The 17683-nt window shown below is 38.3% G+C and overlaps 3 protein-coding genes across 4 annotated transcripts in view; 2 read left to right on the top strand and 1 right to left on the bottom strand.

Moving 5' to 3' along the window:
• The first annotated feature begins 130 nt into the window (after nt 1–130).
• On the top strand, nt 131–3191 carry Fen1 (flap endonuclease 1). 2 transcript variants are annotated; one of them, XM_043421031.1, is made up of 9 exons: nt 131–205; nt 522–816; nt 905–1007; nt 1276–1442; nt 1669–1778; nt 1858–2061; nt 2286–2504; nt 2591–2773; nt 2945–3191. In XM_043421031.1, exons 2-9 carry the CDS (start codon nt 735–737, stop codon nt 3017–3019), a joined length of 1143 nt encoding a protein of 380 aa, XP_043276966.1. In that variant the 5' UTR covers nt 131–205; nt 522–734; the 3' UTR covers nt 3020–3191. The 2 variants fall into 2 exon arrangements, with proteins under 2 accessions (XP_043276966.1, XP_043276967.1); XM_043421032.1 differs by lacking the exon at nt 131–205 and having other exon boundaries at nt 392–816.
• On the bottom strand, nt 3132–8228 carry LOC122411921 (reticulon-4-interacting protein 1 homolog, mitochondrial-like). The gene is made up of 8 exons (XM_043421030.1): nt 7409–8228; nt 6987–7227; nt 6359–6504; nt 5767–5916; nt 5292–5581; nt 5027–5212; nt 4546–4723; nt 3132–4295 (listed from the first exon to the last, which is right to left on the bottom strand). The coding sequence occupies exons 1-8, from the start codon at nt 7454–7456 to the stop codon at nt 4092–4094; spliced, it is 1443 nt and encodes a 480-aa protein (XP_043276965.1). The 5' UTR covers nt 7457–8228; the 3' UTR covers nt 3132–4091.
• A 948-nt stretch (nt 8229–9176) lies between these two features.
• LOC122411920 (mucin-5AC-like) overlaps nt 9177–17683 on the top strand; it is a 93456-nt gene continuing 84949 nt past the window's right edge. The window contains exon 1 of the mRNA XM_043421029.1: nt 9177–9374. The gene's annotated coding sequence lies outside the window, so the exon portion shown is untranslated. The remainder of the gene's footprint in view (nt 9375–17683) is intronic.

The raw sequence follows: 17683 nt of genomic DNA, 5'->3' as shown, positions 1-17683 counted from the left end.
GATACGTGGCATTTTATGGTGTATCCACAACGGAAAAGAAATAGTTGAAGCGAAGTTATGCAAATCACTTTATTTTGTAGTATAAATTTAACGATACAGGCAGTAATTGAGTAATGCTGCTTCGAGCGGGAAATCTCGTAGTCACCTAATTTTTTGCTTGAGAGTTCAATGATACAGAGTTGAAGGTCGTATGCAAATTCCGCAAGTAATTGATTTAGAAATTTATTTATTGAAATTTAATACTTTTTATTAATGTAGCCTGAAAATTGTCATTATAATTTTATATAATACTAGTTTCCTTCCCAAAAACTCATAAAGAACTGAACAATTTCCCCTTCCTATTTCCGTTCAATTCAGAATCTTTCAACTTCCGCGTGACTCCCTCACGGCTCACGCATTTCCTGTTTGTTTCGTTGAATTATGAATACGCCTTTACAATTACAAAATTTGTGAAGAAAAGTAGAAGGTAGAAGTAAATTGAAAACATGCCCGTTTTTTTTTTTCATTCCGTGTACTTCAAGTTTCAAGATTTTATTGCTTGGAGCGCTCTGTTGGAGCAAAAGTGGCGGGAACGGGAAAGTATTGCGCTTTATCCAGAAAGCGTGCTTGTGATGGTTTCTGCCGACGAATTCAACTAAACAGTTATTCACTTGTATTTTGCTCACAATTGTAAAAATCTCTCAAGCCTTTTATTCAAATTCTTATACAAATCGATACGGTGCACATTTTGAAAGATGGGTATTCTTGGTTTATCGAAAATCATTGCCGATTTGGCTCCAGGTGCGATTAAAGAAAAAGAGCTCAAACATTATTTCGGTAAGGTCACCACTTTTCGACGTTCGATGGATATATTTTGATAAGCCAACACATCAAATCAGAACTTTTGGGAATTTTTTTCATTCAGGACGAAAAGTAGCTATAGATGCTTCCATGTGTCTCTATCAATTTCTTATTGCTGTGCGCTCTGAAGGAGCTCAACTCACATCCGCAGATGGTGAAACAACCAGGTGTAGTTTCATTCTTATTTTAATATTGTACTGCTATTATTTTCTTCCAATTCGACTTTATTCTCAAATTGAATAAAGAAACTTTTTCATTTGTTTACTGCTTTCAAACTGGGAAACAGTGATAACTAAATATTTTCATTTTGAGACTATTGATCAAATCTGCTATAACGCTTGCAATGGTTCTGAAATTTTTAGACGATTTTTAGCAGGAATATTTATAAATTTGTGAATCACATTAATTCCTGTGACCTTTGACAAATATTTGCAGTCATCTCATGGGTACCTTCTATAGAACAATAAGATTGGTAGAAAATGGAATAAAGCCAGTATATGTTTTTGATGGTAAACCACCAAACTTGAAAGGTGGCGAGTTAGCTAAACGAGCTGAGAGAAGAGATGAGGCTCAGAAAGCTCTGCAAGTTGCTGAGGAAGCTGGTAAGAGCATATACTTTATGAAACAAAATTATGAAAAATCCAGCATTTCGTAACAATATTTCGTTCGTTTTCTAAATTTATATGAAGATGTTCCTGCTACGGTTGAGAAATGATACGCAAAATATGTAAATGATGTAAATAATTCTTGGTCCCAAGTACCTGTATACCTAGTTCCAAATTATGATTTTTAACTCATACAATTTCAAATTTTGTCGTCCAATTGCAGGCAATGTTGAAGATATTGAAAAATTCAATAGACGCTTGGTGAAAGTAACCAGCACTCATGCAGATGAAGCAAAACAGCTTCTGACGCTCATGGGCATCCCTTTTGTGAATGTAAATAAAAAGTTTTTTGTAATAAAAGTATAAACATGTTTGGAAAAACAAAAATTATAATTTTTGCCTGAATTTCTAGGCGCCTTGTGAAGCAGAAGCTCAGTGTGCAGCTCTCGTAAAAGCGGGTAAAGTTTATGCGGTAGCTACAGAGGATATGGATGCTTTAACCTTTGGAAGTAATGTCTTGTTGAGGCATCTTACTTTCAGCGAGGCAAGGAAAATGCCTGTTCAAGAATTCCACTATGACAAAGTTCTTCAAGATATGGAACTCAGTAGGAACGAGGTACGTATCAGAAAGTGAGAAATTAGAAAGAAGAAAAAATTGAGAGAATGAAGTTTTGCCAATTTTCTGAATTCGTCAGTTGTTGAATATTTTTTCTTGAACTCATATCTCATGTGGTTCAAATAATAAAATAAAAACAATCGAACAAATAACATTGAAAGTTTTGGTGTCTGCGTTTGAACTTTTTTTGAACATTTTTGGCTCGTTTTTATATTTACTTGTAGTTCATAGATTTTTGCATCATGCTTGGATGTGATTACACGAACTCAATAAAAGGTATTGGCCCAAAGAGAGCAATAGAACTAATCAAGGCTCATAGATCACTCGAAAAAATAATAGAAAATTTGGACACGAAAAAGTACCCTATACCAGAGGATTGGAATTACAAACAAGCCAGAGAACTGTTCACTAACCCGGAAGTAATAGATCCTGAAGAGATTGAGGTACGCGACCAAGTTTATAAAAAAATGAATGAAAATTCGTCTGATCATTTTCAATTTCATTAAACCTTGTGGAATTCATGTTATAGTTAAAATGGAATGAACCAGATGAGGAAGGTTTGGTCAAATATTTATGCGGAGACAAACAATTTGCCGAAGATAGAATAAGGAACGGAGCAAAAAAATTACTCAAGGCACGCAATACATCGACGCAAGGTCGTCTCGATACGTTTTTCAAAGTTCTCTCGACTACAACCCCAACGAAACGTAAAGTGAGTATTTTTGTTTTTTTTTTTTCAACCCTTCGACTGCTAGCGAGTCAGTTTCGAGAAATTTTGTTCACAAATCATCTAAGAACCATAAAAAAACAGTGCAGTCGAACGGTGAAGTTAACATGCAAAGTATTTGGCGTTTGAATTACAATGAAATATTCGGTAAATCAGGCGGAGGAACTGAAGAAGGGTCAAGCTAAAAGAGGAAAAGCGACTGGGAAAACGCGCGGGAGACCAAGGAAATAAGGCGTCCCGATTATGACCTGGTTCGAATTTCTCTGTTATCATGGAGTACCAAACATGCTTGGTCAATTGTCCATTACTCCGTAAGCTTTTATACTCATCTCTGACAAATCGATCATTTTCATTATGTATTTATTCGATAAAATATAGATTATAAACATTTTTTGTTTCATAATTTGTGTGTATGTTTTTTTTTATCAAACTTAACAACGCCCATTAATTTCGGAGACCCGTCGATTAATTATAATACAGCAAAGGGCACTTTTCCCAATCGGTATTAATAGGAAATAATACGGCCATTTTTCAAATTGTATTTTACATATTTTACATACTAAGCGCGTTGAGCGTCGTGGCCGAATTTTAAATCTTTTTGTTACACCTTGTATATCCTTTTTATTGTTTCACTGACTTGATGAAATTCTTCCAATTGTGCCGAGCACAAACTGCTCAATATTTTTTCAACATGAATTATCTAATTGTTCGCGGAAAATCGTCATTTTTTTATTCTGGAAAATTAGACGATAAGAATCAATGATTATATATCGAAACTCAAATTTACTACCAGAGTCCGAGTCCAATCAACATGGATCAAAAGATCACACCCGGAGAATAAATATCTGGTACCCAAGTATCGTGCATAAAGCAAAAGTACCAACGAATTTGTTCAACTGATGAACGATAAAGGTTAGAAAATAGTCGTTAACGGCTTTTTATAAAAAATTTTTGTTTTACCAGACTCGTTGGATGGTTTTTTGTTCTACTTTCAATCGTTTCGGAAATGGATTTCGACAAATCCAATAACTAAAAATTCGGAAAGGAGCTCATTGCAAAAACTTTGCCGGCATTTTGACTCTGATTCCGGTTCCGAACTAAAGTTCAGATTTATAACCATTACTCTGGAAAACCCTTCATAGCGTCGAATACTCTTGTTTTGTTCGTTTCGGAAAAAAAGAGTAACGTCGTAGTTATAGAAAATCATGACAGTGTCAGTCTTCATTTCGGCACCAATTGTTTCGTTACGTCACGTGAAAAGTTGTATGACTCCGTACTGGACGGTGCTGAAGATGAAGTTTCGTCATTGAAACTTTATTATTGTACCACCAATGACATCGGTACTGAGCACGTGATGGAGTGCTTGTTCAATGTGATTCGGACGAAAAGCAGCTCCGACTAAACTTTGCAATTGATCAGCGTCGACGAGCTCTCGTAAGATTTCAAGATAATTACTATTTATTCTTGAACCTTCGATCCACTGATAGCCGTTGCGACCGAACATATACTGTAAAGTGAAAGAAGGAAAACGTTGAGAAAAGTTGAACTCTAAGCGATAATCATATTGAAAATTGAAATTATTCTTCTCATTCAAGACCAGTATCTATGTCGAAAAAATAAATAGAATACACCCAGAAAGGTTACTTGATAAAATTTCATTCCTAGAGAAATCATATCTTAGCTTTAAAGAGTATTGATAAATGTCTTCGATACTTCAAAGTAGTTTAGGAACGTGAAATCGATAATCAAATACGTACTTGCAATAAAAGTCTGATACGAACGCAGCCCGAGAAAATGCTACCGAGTACAAAACCCAGTGAATCGGAAGTCAGATATTCGGGCATAGTCGATACGAAAGAGCCATGTGGCAATAAATGTCTCTTGAGTATTAAGTCACTGCTCAAATAGCCCCCGGTGTAAAAAATAGCATGATATCTGAAAAAGAAAAAAATGCATTGGAATTTCAAGTTGGCAAGAAAACGTAGTATAATGGTTGCAATTATATGACAAGGAAGTTATCATAGTTATGCCTTGATTTGCTTATTGGTTTTATAAAAGGTGCAGTAATCGTTTCAAAAAGTACAAGTTTGAAAAAAATTGTTTCTGTAAATATATCTAATATGTAAAACCATCGAAAATAGATTTTTTTTTAGTCAATACACGTTTTTTTCACATTGCATAGAATAGTGATCCCTCCATTGTCACATAATTAAAAAAAAATGTATATCAGCAAAATACTTGTCGTAAAGAGAAAGCTCTTTCTCGATATTCGATTCTTCCAATGAAATTACATCGTCAGCACCCAATGCTTTTACCACTCTGGAAAGTTCTAATTTACAAATAGTCGTGACATGGGCTCCCCATAATTTAGCCAGCTGAATGAGGATACAGCCAACCGAAGAACAACCCCCGTAGACCAAAATTCTGTAACATCGTTTACAGTCCCATGAAATTGAAGTTTTTAAATATCTTGGTTCTTTTAAGTCTGATATAAGAGTCGTACCGTTTTCCTTTGGCATTTCCTTCTCCAATGACAGATCTGTTGACGATAGCGTCCCATGCGAGACAACCGCTGTAAGGTAAACTGGCGCAGGCTTCGAAGTTGATGTGTTTCGGTCGTTTGGCAACTTGGCTTTCCGCAACTACTATGTATTCAGCCATAGTACCAGAAGCCCAAGAAGGCATTGCCAGGAAGACTTCGTCACCAACATCAAAATTCAGAACACTCTGACCAATTTCAGCTACAATGCCAGAACAATCTCTGCCGAGTACAACCGGCAATTCCTTTTGTGACTGGACAGTTGTGGAAGAGAATTAATGAAAGGAGCATTTCAAAAGTGACAAAAAATTAGAATACTTTCCTAGCTGCTCGGCATATTTCATTTTTCTTAATACTATTTTGTCTCGCTTAGAATGTCTTTTTGAAGCAGATTTTATCCATTATCTAGAGACGCGGCAGCGTCGTTTTAGATACTTACTCCAGAGTTCAGGAGTTTCCTGTAGACTCGAGAATAACCGGTGGATATTTTGGCATCAACAACGTTTAGTGAGGCTGCTTTTACTTGAATCAATAGCTCGTTCGGTCTCTGGATCGTTGGGACTTCTGCATCGTCTACCATGGAAACACCCTGACAGTGATACGTATTCTTTTAATCTTTCATTGAAAATCATTAGGGATTTGATACTTTGGTGTTGTTGCTCAGACTTTTTTTACAGTTCAACTTTAATTGAAAAGATTACTTGAGATATCTTTTAAGATTACTATTAAGATGTCAACTAATTTCTCCAAGTACTTCCAATTGATTTTTTCTATACTAAATAGGTGAAATAAAGTTAAAAATGACTTTAAAAAACAAACATGATTCGACTGAAACTTCTAAGAGAATTTCTGATAGCATAACGTTTGAGCTGTAAGTAACCCAACCAATAATAAAACTGTCCACGTGTCCGGAAAATATTTTTAGTGTATACCTATTTGATGTATCAAGTAATTTGGCAAAAAGTTTGCAAAGATTATGGAACGATAATTGGCCAAAATTTCTATACTACTAATCCAATAACTTTTTATACCTCAATTCCTATGTAATGATGACACATAACGGCTCTCATATACTGTACTCGACTTGGCTTGTGTCTCCAGTGTAGTCCAATATTATATCCTAATAATGTACCAATACCCAATCCAGCAATACAAAATGCGACCTCTCTTCGTGATACTAAAATAATAATAAAATTTCTTGTTCTATTGACATTTTTGCAATCTAATTTCAATGTTTTGTCTTTCACAATTCTCCCTCCAATTTAAAAATAATTATATCGATACAATTTATACGTGTTGCAATTAATCTCCCAAATAATATTCAAGTTCATATTAAACTTTCACATGAAGCTATGAATTGAGAATTTCAGACAGTCGATAATATGTTATTAGTTTTATGGCAAAGTTTAACAATATTTCGTGGAAGATTTTGTTTCTGATTCGTTGTAGAGCAACTTGGATATTTTTTTTTAATTTGTTTAAATATAATATAATAGTACGGTTTATAAAATACTCAGAACAAGTCCTGTTGAGAATCTCAATCGTTACTATAACGTAAGAAATTTAATTGATTTCTTGATATTATAAATTTCAAATAAAGATCTGAAATTCAAATTGCTAAAGCTTTTTATTTATAATATTTATAAAAAAATTAAATACCGTTACTGAAGCAGAGATTGCCCATATGATGATACAGAGCCCTGGAGTTGAACTGTACAGAATAATATTGGAATTGCACCTGTTCCCAAAATCTTTGAACCCAATACATAAGATGACGAGCCAAATCTGCAATTTGTCTGGTATATTCTTCGCTGCAAGCACTCTTTAAGAATTGGTGGATCTTTTCCAAAAAAGTGGAAATCCATTGTTGTCCTTGTTGGAGAACTACAGATCCTTCGACCTGCAACACATTTGAAATAATTGATTGTTTTTTAAAATCTTGATGTCAATGTTTTTGCAATTATGTCTAATTATTATTTTTCAATGTTATATAAAAGCATACTTGACAATGTCACCAACAGTCGACCCCAAAAACTCGAAATTGTATATTATCGAATCTAAGAAAAAATATAAACAAGTACCTGAAGTACTTCCAGCTGATTGGTTAACCGGAACCAAATTTCGTCCATGGTTCATTAGTTTCAAGAAAAGGTACGGCGACAGTGAGCCTTAATAATGATAATAATTCCACATTGTACTTTAAAATGATGGAAAATATACTCTTGAGTACGCGAAGATTGTTGGGAAGTATAGCGCCGATGAATACAACTGGAAGAACTGCACACTCGATGTTATAAATAAACTGATTAACACATCGCGTTGCAGCCCGCAAATAGACACCAACCCTAAAATCTGACTTCGTTGCCTAAATCTTCCTACTAAGTCCGTAATGACACCAATAAATTTTGAATTATTGACACTTTTCGTAAATCATGTTCAACAAAAATGGAAACATTAAAAAACGGCGAATTGTGAAGGTCTCGGCCGTTGTTTTGGTTTCAGTCGCCGCTCAATTCCATCTCAACATCACGGTACGGTTTTGAGATGTTGAGGTTGAGGTTAGTTCGCGCCGAAATACGGCACAAACTTGTTTGATTCGTCGCTGAATGTGATGTAACGTTTTTTATAGTACCAAATATACATGATGGTTAATCTCCATGAGGTCCTAACCTTCTAACGGACCCAAGAGTTTCGAGTGGTTTCGACAAAGAAAGCACGAGAGCAAAACGAGAGTATGTGAAATCGCGTTCTTTTCTTTCTGATTTGTGCACACGCGCATTTGTTATTATACAGTCTGAATAGAAAATCGTTTTCTGTCGTGCAACACTTCCATGTTAGAGGTTAATTCTTGGTTCTCGCTGCTGCCAGTTTATTTTGTTGACGGACTGCACCGACGAAGACAACTTTTCACACTCCGACTATCTCCTTCGGAACTCGTAACGCCAAGTCAGTTTCAATATATATATATATATATATATATAGAGTTCTTCTCAGTGATTTTACCCCGCATGGTAATTACAAAAGAGTTACCACTTTGTACGCATATTAGTTAGATGGCGACACTCGTACAGTCGAAGCCGATGGGATCATTTTCCTGCGAATGTATATTTCGTACTCAATTAATATATTTAATAAAAATATTTAATCGGTATATCGGTACTCTCGTAGTTTGCGAGAAATGTTAATAATACCTAAAAGTGTCTATCATCAAAAAGTAATGTAATTGGCCAAGTGTCCGAACTGCAGTTTCGTACTTTGTTCTATCACATATCGTGCGAACATTTTTAAGCTTCACTCGCAACATGAATCGACATAAATCATCGAGTCAAATGAAAAGCTTTTAAGACAATAACTGACAGAATTAAAAATTCTTCTATAAAATAAACAAACTCATTTTATACAATTAAAGCATCATCCATTTTTCGTAGGAAAACTTTTCGTAATGAATCGTATCGTATATACTGGACTGAAATTTGTATAGATTTGTAGGGATTGAAATAATTCCCATGAATTGTGTTATTCGTGTTATAGCCTAGCTCGATTTATTGACGTTTGAGGTTAGATTTCTTTGACAAACAATGAAGTGATTCAAAACAATCGTTCTTGGAAGAATGTTGTTGTAGACACTTTTAGAAAAGTTGTCGTCTATAACAAACAAGAAAATAATTAGAAAATTCCTCTCCACGGACTCCACAAGGTTATATCACAACCGTGTAGCATGTTTTAGCAAACGGTACTCAAACTTCTTCATTCTCGCAACAACTTTGGAAAACTTTTGCAATTAAAAATTTTTAAATCACGTTTAATCCACCAATATCGAACTCGCGGCTGATGATAGATAGATCGAGATTCTCCATACGCTGGATAGTTTGGTTATATGCTAATGAGAGAGTACGAAATGGAGTCCTCTTGGTTGTGCCGAGGGAATTGGACCGGATCGTACTACATGCATAAGTAGAGGAGTAGAGGGAGTTTTATGCTGACTTTTCTCATGATCAGCGTTCTCATCGATTCCTGACCGAAAATAGTCTCGTTCTTATAATCAAGGTAAGAATTTTTTCTGACATCTACGTCTCCTTTATCGTTTTATCTGTTTCATTAATCGTCATATTCCTGTGACGGCAACGTCAATTTTTGCTAGAACTGTGCGCCTAAACGAATTCTCGTTCATAAAACGTACCTCTCGAAAAAATATTATAAAGTGGGTAGTGACTAAAGAAAATTGAGTGAACTTTTGGGTGCTCGAAGAGTGATCATTTTACACATTGACATTCGCATGTGTGACATTGACATGTAATCGAACTGATTTTCAGTCATGATTTTTAGTTACATTATCACGTTGAGCCTGAAGCATTTGTACAGTTTATAAAAACGGCGACGAATTCCATTCCGGTCTCAACATTTTACAAGGCACTTGATAACTAAATGTTCATTGTTTAGGGAAAAATATGCAGAATCATGGGAGCATCAGAATGTGAGCGGTTCGAACGTTTTTAAAGGTTTTGGGTCGTGGAATGCCCTGTACAAACGTACGAGGGAGTCTCGTATCGTACATAGCCACGCTTATGGTTAATACAGAAGAAGACAGAGCGAGGGAGTGGGAGAGGGAGAAGGCATCGTACAGGACATTAGCGAGTTGGTATCCCTCCAGACACGTCTTTCCGGATTTGGCCCGGCTCCATCCTAAATGCGAAACTCGCCCTTGTCGGGTGGTATTATTGCGCTTAGCACCCCTTTCCTTCTCATCCTCCGAACCACTGACAGTATCCACAACAGTGAATAGTTAGGCTCCATATCGAGAGGCCTAAGTTTCTCTTCTCTCTCTCTCTCTCTCTCTCTCTCTCTCTCTCTTTCTTCGTATAGGCGCGGTCGGAATATAACTGCGGAAAATCGTATAACCGTGTGTAATGTTCGCCGTAAAATTGCTTCGCCTCGAGTTTTTCGGCGTGCCATTGTATCCACCGAGAAAGAAATTTTATAATACGAATGTCGCGAGACGCATAGAACTTTTAGTTTATCGTCAAATGCACAACCACTAAAGATTATTTTTTTTGCTCTTCGACAATGAAACTCGACGAGGTCGAAGAAGAACAGAGAAATATACAAATTGCTCGCGTTCGCGTCTGCCAAAATGTCAGGACGTCGAAAGCAGCGAGTTTTTAAGCACGTTTACGAATCGTAATGATACGAAATAATCGAATTTTCTTCTCAATTATTTTTAAGGAGGTGCCCGGTTTATGGTTTCTGTGCCTGGAAAAATTGGAAATATCGACAAATACTGCTCAGATAGGAACAATTTTATCAAAAATTCAGTTTTTTACGTTTCCGTTGTTCCTGCGTAAACCTCTTCCGATTTCGTCCCTTCCCTGTGACGTCACTTTCCCCCTCGCTTTATCGTTCCCGTTCCCGCGAGCCGGTTGAGCCGATTAAGGCCATCAGAAACTTGGGGAAACGAGCGGTCGCCCATCCAAGTGTTGGCCTCCCCGAAGGCCGCTTTTTTTGGATTTTTATTTTTTTGGCGAAATCTCGACGCAGGATTCCTCACAGCAAAAACAACGCGATGCTTTCAACCATTCGATTCTGCGATTCCAACACCTGAAAATCCGACGAAGGAAAAATTGCGAATACCGATAATTTGTAAAAATTATCGAGCCACAGATTTTTGTTGGTTTTCAACCGAATTACATACACATTTTTTAACGGCGCGTGACTGCGAATTTTGGCTGATTTCAGGCAATAAAGGAACACGGAGATAAACAAAATAGTAAGAATTACTATGCTGCCATACTATGCCGGCTTCTATATCGCCCATTTTGAAGGTTTTTACCAAAAATATTCTAATTTCCAAGTCAATTCTGAATGAAAATTTTTAAATTGCGTATTTTGCTGTGACAAAGCTTTGAACTGTGCTATTTTTTCCAAACACAGTTCACCAAGGAAACGTCGTAAAATTTATGTTGACTCGATGATTAAGGAGTTTCGGTACAGAAGTCAAAATATTAAGAAATTGATCAAATTTGGTGATAATGTTCTTCAACATCAAGTGCGAAAACTCAAATTTTTTCAAAATTTTCTTCTACTTAGTTATCGAGTAATTACGCATTAAAGCAGATTTATCATGCCCGGAATGTATATCTATATATATGGAAACGCTATGCTTATACACGTAAACTTTAGTGATCAATTACTCGATAACTGTGTAGAAGAAAAATCTTAAAAAATTTGTGTCGTAAAATTTGGCACTAAAGAATATGTTCACCAAATTTTATAAAATTCTGAACTTTTTGAATTTTTTAATTTTTTTAGCATGGATTAGCATGGCAACATTGTATCGTCTGTACGGAAACTCCTTAACTGTCAAGTAGAATTATTATGGGGTTTTGCTATTACTCATTACTGCTTTCACAGTTGAAATTTACAGTTGAACATAGTCAAATTTGAGGAGCTCGAACACGAGCATCCATCATACGCCAAAGTGTTTAGAAATTTACTATGGTAAATAAGAGAATTTCATTCGCGATTGTACGATAATATACCGGTATACATGTGTGCCGATGTATTTATATTTTGACATCACTCATCAATTTTCATCGAGTCCCTCTACAAAAAATTACTGTATACGTTCGTAAGAATTAATAAATAAATATTACGATATAGAACCCTACTTCTATGGCACCATAGTAGTTTTTAGTGAAACTTTCTCTCCGTTAACCCTACAACTCATGTGCCTTTTTTTCATACCCTCAACCTCATGACCGGGGTTTGAACGCACCCCAATCTTTTTCTGCTTATAAATCCGGTCCTACGATGCTAAACTGACTTTATCCTACACCATTTTCTTCGTTTTTTTATAACGAAAAGAATGATGTTCGATAAAACTAATTTCAATTGAATTTATATATAAAAAAATCCGTCGATAATCAGTCGATAATGTCGCTTGTCAGGACGGGAGCGTAGTTTGAAGTTCGCGTGGGGTGTGCTCACACCCCAGTCATGCGTTTTAGGGTTAATTATGAGATTCTCAATAATTTGTAAAGAAAACTAAAAAATTTTCTACACTTTTTTCTTTTCGACGAGACGGCGGGAATTGGCCAATAGCAAAAAGACCCTCGTTTGCGTATACTTGACGTAAAAAATGACGAGTCCCGCCAGAATTATGAATGGAGAATGATATCGAATAGATTTTCCTCTATGTTTTGTCGTGCAACACGCAATTTCATTCAAACTCATCTGCAGATCGTTCCGCTGTGGATAACTGATATCTGATATCGGATTTTGCGCCGGGTAACACCCGGTAATTAAGGGGATGATGTGGGCAAAAGCATTGTGGAGTGCAGGGTGTCAAATATCGACGACGTCATTCGACGACTATTTCGATAAAACATGAATTGTCAATTTCGCGACGGGAGCTTCTTTTTAACATTATTTTCTTTTCGTAGAGGATCTCACGAGATTGTTTGATTTTGATAATGAATTATATCAAGTTTTTGCCACCGGTGGACACGCGTTGCTGCAATTTATGTCGAGAGGTCTACCGTCGCTTGCAGTGGATTGGTTCGAGCGGTTTGCTCGAGATGACCCCGCACCGTATTGGACTTTGACCTCTAGCCTTTTTACCCTTCACGCAGGCTTCGCAGCTTTCGTACGTGTTCCATATTCGCGGAGGAAATTTTATCTGAAATGGTCAGTTTAATCGGCGCAAGAGCACCGTTTTAGGCGAGTTTACAGAATCAGCACGATTGCTGGTTCTGTAAAGCTCGAAAATTATTTGAAATTGTCCACTCTCGAGTATAGAAAAGCTGTACGACTTGTTTGTCCTGTTCGAAAAGTGTCTTCGTCGAATAACGCTCCTTTTCGACTAGAAAACACTCGGTTGCTCCCGTTCGCAATTTTGACGCCTTCGACTAGGTCGATGGGGTCTTGCTCGCCAGCGAAAGCTCAGTTTTCATACTTTTTTAAGGGGCAGGATTGTTTTAGAAACTACATTTCAATTTACGATTTTTTCTTGGAGTTCTGTTAACGTTTCGTACATTTCGTACTTTTCAAACATATTTGAAAATAATTCAGTTTCTGTCGTCAGCTGGCAACCGCGTGTCTCAACTTTCAGCGTATCATAATCGAGGTAAAAGCGAAAACAATTTTAATCATTGAGAACTCTCGGAACAGAGAAACGAGAGCCAGGAAACTTGCATTTTTGTGTGAGAGTGCGCAGGGCTCGCCGCTGACTTAACTTTTTAATACTTTACGTCGAATCGTTACCAGGTCCTTTAATATGAATTCGAACATTTCTAAAATTTCTCGTCCTATTTTCGAATATTCGAAAAACTCTACATCGTCACAGCGTTCCGTAGCGTTGGTAAAGATAATTCAGCTTCGCTGCACCCGTAAAATTCGATAAACCAAACCGTTGGAAATAAAAGAAAAGAAAGTAGAGCTAGCAAGCCAGACTACCCGGAACTCGGGAAAAATTAATGCAACGCGATACACGCGAAATTCATATCCGAATAAAAAACACGAAGCTCCGGTCGTTATAATTCTCATTTAAATAGAGCTCGTTCCAGACTTTATCGAAATCGAATATTTTTTCACCTGCTAGAATCGCGCGTGGGTACCTTACGTAAATATCGGGTGTCCCCTCACTGATGGTGTCATCCCATGAACGTTTTGTTGATCGTCGTCCGGATGGTGTCCCTCCTTGCCCCACTAGCCATTCACTCGTTAAGTTGCTGATGAGATGAGGCACAAGAATCGAAGAGGGACACGATTAGATAAACTGTACCGACGAAGTTTTCTCCAGTTTCCTGTCGCCTCGTGAGACGGTTGCAGCGGGAGAGAAAAGAATGGTCAAAGTCTGGAGGAATGAGGAAATAATAAAAATAAAGCAGGAAACACAGCAGGAAGAAGGATAAACGAAAAAAATGTTTGGGATGATAAAAAGGTGAAAAATTGGCGCGAAAAAAGTCAGCAGTTGCGTATCAAATTCCAGTACCGATGATTATTAAATGTGCCGGTTACTACGGAGTTTCTACGATTTAAAATTTCATTTTATGCTGTCGCTTTTTAATCTTGTTAAATTCGAATCACCGTTGCATCTGACGTTTGTTCCGAAATACTGAAAATCCAGGAAAAGTGAAAATGTGCGCGGCGGCACGTTGTGTTCGTTAATGCAAAGTATCTGGAGGGGAATGAGAAAAAGATGAAAATGTAAAAAATTCGCGTCCGCCTGGTTGGACGTGCAGAGCAGCTCTTCGTGCATGCAACGAAACTTGACGATATTTGCCAACGCTCCAGCCAGGAAATTCGATTTTTACAATCCAAAAGAACCAAAGCGAGAGCGTGCGTGCATTCGTGTTTGCTGTATCGAGGGTTGTGCGCAAAGCGTGTGCGTGTATGCAGTAGATTCGTGAGTTAGTCTGCTACGGGAAGCTCAATGTTTTATGCGTTATGTACTTTGCCAGAATCTCGGTATACAATGGGGAAGATTTTTTCACTCCTCCAAGGGGGTGTTTCACCCTCTCCTATCAAACGTCCCGATGGAGGAGTCTCTGAACGAAGAGTCTCCTCTGCCGGAAGCGAGGGAGGAGAGATGTTATTCATGGAGTTGGGGAAAAAATATGAAAGGCGTTTAGTGAAGTTCAGAATTATGAAAAACAAAAAAACTGGGAGAAATGGCAGCAGAAGTTAGCAGAGCAAATATTCCAAATATATGTTTGATTGACTGTGTAACTTTGAGGATGAAAAGTTAAAACAGTAAAAGAAAATATTTCATGCAGCAAATCAGGGGTCAAGGGAGGGCACTAAAATTTGTTGATATCAGGATTGAAACAAGCGTCGTTGAGGATCCAAACTACTCGAGAAGTAGGTTCACCTGGTAATCGAATTAACAAAGAAATTTCGATTAAAAATTTGAATACAGTAATGAATAATGGAAAATGTCCTGTCAAAATCTCAAGGCCCGGAGATACTTTGTTCGTGAGAAAAAAATAGAAACGGATTCTCCAAATTAGCACGGTCTCTTGCAGGTTTCAGTGGTTTTCTCGTCTTTATGTATGAAATTTTCAGGCATTGACGCAAACAGTTCAATACTTATAAAGTTCGCAATTAATGATTTTTTTCTCGAAAAATGGTGATTGTTGAGAGGTTAACCCGTGTGTTACTTCCACGATGGCAACGTTGCGACCGCCCGCTTTTCGAACGTTTTCCGATCGACGCAACTCACGCCAGGGACTTGCAATGAAATATGAAGAACGGGGGTGAGAAAATATCGACGTAATTGAGAAAAACTTGTTTTTTTAAGACGTTTCTGCCATGTTTTAATTATCCTGAATGTTCGAACACTCGTGACACGAAGGCGCTTGAAAAATTCTGGCAACAACAGCTGTACAGTGGAGGTTACGAGGTCCCGGCGTTGTCAAACTCACTGGACCGACTTCGCTAATCGCAATAATTTATCTTCTGACTGACTCGGTACCAGTCGAACTTCCATAAACTTCCTTTTCTTTTAGCCGCAACAAAAGAACATTGGAAGCAAAAAGCCTGCTTTAGCGATCTTCCCACAGCTATTATTTCTCCAATGCACAAGAGTATATGTGGGAATGCACGCGGGCAATGATCCATCTTTCGGTATTACGCACATATCAGCATAATGCTAGAGACGATTCATGACGAGCACGAGATCTGGCAAGCGCGTTCGTCCCGCTTATGACACATATGCTGGGCGCTCTCGAGCTCACTCGAAACCCGCCGAGTGTTCCGTGCAGGAGCAGCTTTTACACGTACCTAGAGACACACATAAATGAACACACATGCGAGGATGAACATAGGGATTTTCATGAAACGCCGTCCCATGAATGCATCGCCCGCGTTAATGTGCCGTTATGGAGGCAATGCTTAATTGCTTTAATTAAAATTCACGCTGCGTGTCGAGTCGGCCGGCCGCTGGTGCTGCACCCTGTTGGTCTCAACCCCGACCCTGCCTTTTCCATTCGCATTATATCCGTGCACGACACACGAGCCTGATATATGTATGAGTTCGTGTCGCTTCTATATCTGTATCATTGTTCCATTGCATTCAAAAGACGAGGAGGATTCAAAAGAGGGAGGAGGAGAGGGAGCAGGGTGGATGGAACCACCCTCGTCTCTTGTTGAATGTTGATGGGAAGCTTGAGAACTGGGAGGCCCTGTACCATTAGCATGGCTCGGAATAATTATTTATTTTTTTTAAGCTTGATTTTTGCACGTATAGAATTTCGTGATCGTGAATCGGATGCGTTCCACCTGAGGCCGTATTTGTACAAATGTATCCTCAAAACGATGGGTGTTAACTTTCATTACATTCGATTACTCCAACATTCATAGTTGAGAGATTTTCAGCAGAGTGAAAATTCGATGTTTGTCCATTGGAAGTACTCAAACTTTCAAATGGCACAGTGTAAAAGCTACTGATTTGCTATACTTCTTAATTTCTTTGGATCTTTAAGTTCAGACGAGACGCACACCACTCGCTGTCGACTGCACGTTGACCTCGTCACTTCCGCGTACAGCGAGGACGACTCGAATTTTCGTAATAAGTTTGAGACTGATTGGTCAAAAGTCATAGTTTCCAGGGGAAGCAACAGGAAATGGATGCCTGAAAGTGTTGATTTTTAAAGAGTGACAAAAACACCGACGCTTCTCGATCTTTCGTCCTGGCGAAACTCCTCAAGCAAAGTAATACGCTGAATTCTTTATCAGCATGATAAAGAGTGCCGGACTAGGAAGTGGCATATCCGAATTCTGTTATCTCCGGCTCTCCGAGTTTTGTGTATCGTATTTATACCGGTTGCGCAGCCCGTGTCACACGCGAAGCGGCCAATCACTGATCCGTGCGGTCGTCAATCGGTCAAACAGCTTAAATACACCCCAAAGGCATAAAGTTTCGACGCGCAACGAGGAGAGGGGATGTTTTATTCCTCGCAGGGTATATGGCCGACACTGACGAGCGAGAAAACATGTCAAGAGGGAAGCGCGCCGAGCGGGAGGCTACAACGACCAGCCGAGGGTGGATCGAGAGGGTGGAGGGTGCGCGCTAGCCACAAGTGTCTGCCCGAGCGCCCTCTCTCATTAATTCTCCACCCTTGTTGCTTGTTAAAGGAGAGATTGGGAGGGGGCCGCGTTTCTCTCGCTTTCCCGTGTCGATGCTTTCTCCACGCTCGATGTATATATCCCTCACGAAATCATTCGTTCTGTCCGCCTCTCGCTCTTCTGTCTTTTTTTATTCTCACTTTCCCTTCCTCCTTATTCTTTTATCCTTTGAAGAGCCAAACTGTTCCACCCTCAGGTTTGCGTGTACGTGTTTCGTCTTTCCGACCCTCGTC

The sequence above is a fragment of the Venturia canescens genome, chromosome 6 (genome assembly GCF_019457755.1).
Source record: "Venturia canescens isolate UGA chromosome 6, ASM1945775v1, whole genome shotgun sequence".
NCBI classification, from domain to species: domain Eukaryota; kingdom Metazoa; phylum Arthropoda; class Insecta; order Hymenoptera; family Ichneumonidae; genus Venturia; species Venturia canescens.
Note: the sequence above shows the minus strand (reverse complement) of the source record. Positions and strands in the feature narration are given on the sequence as shown.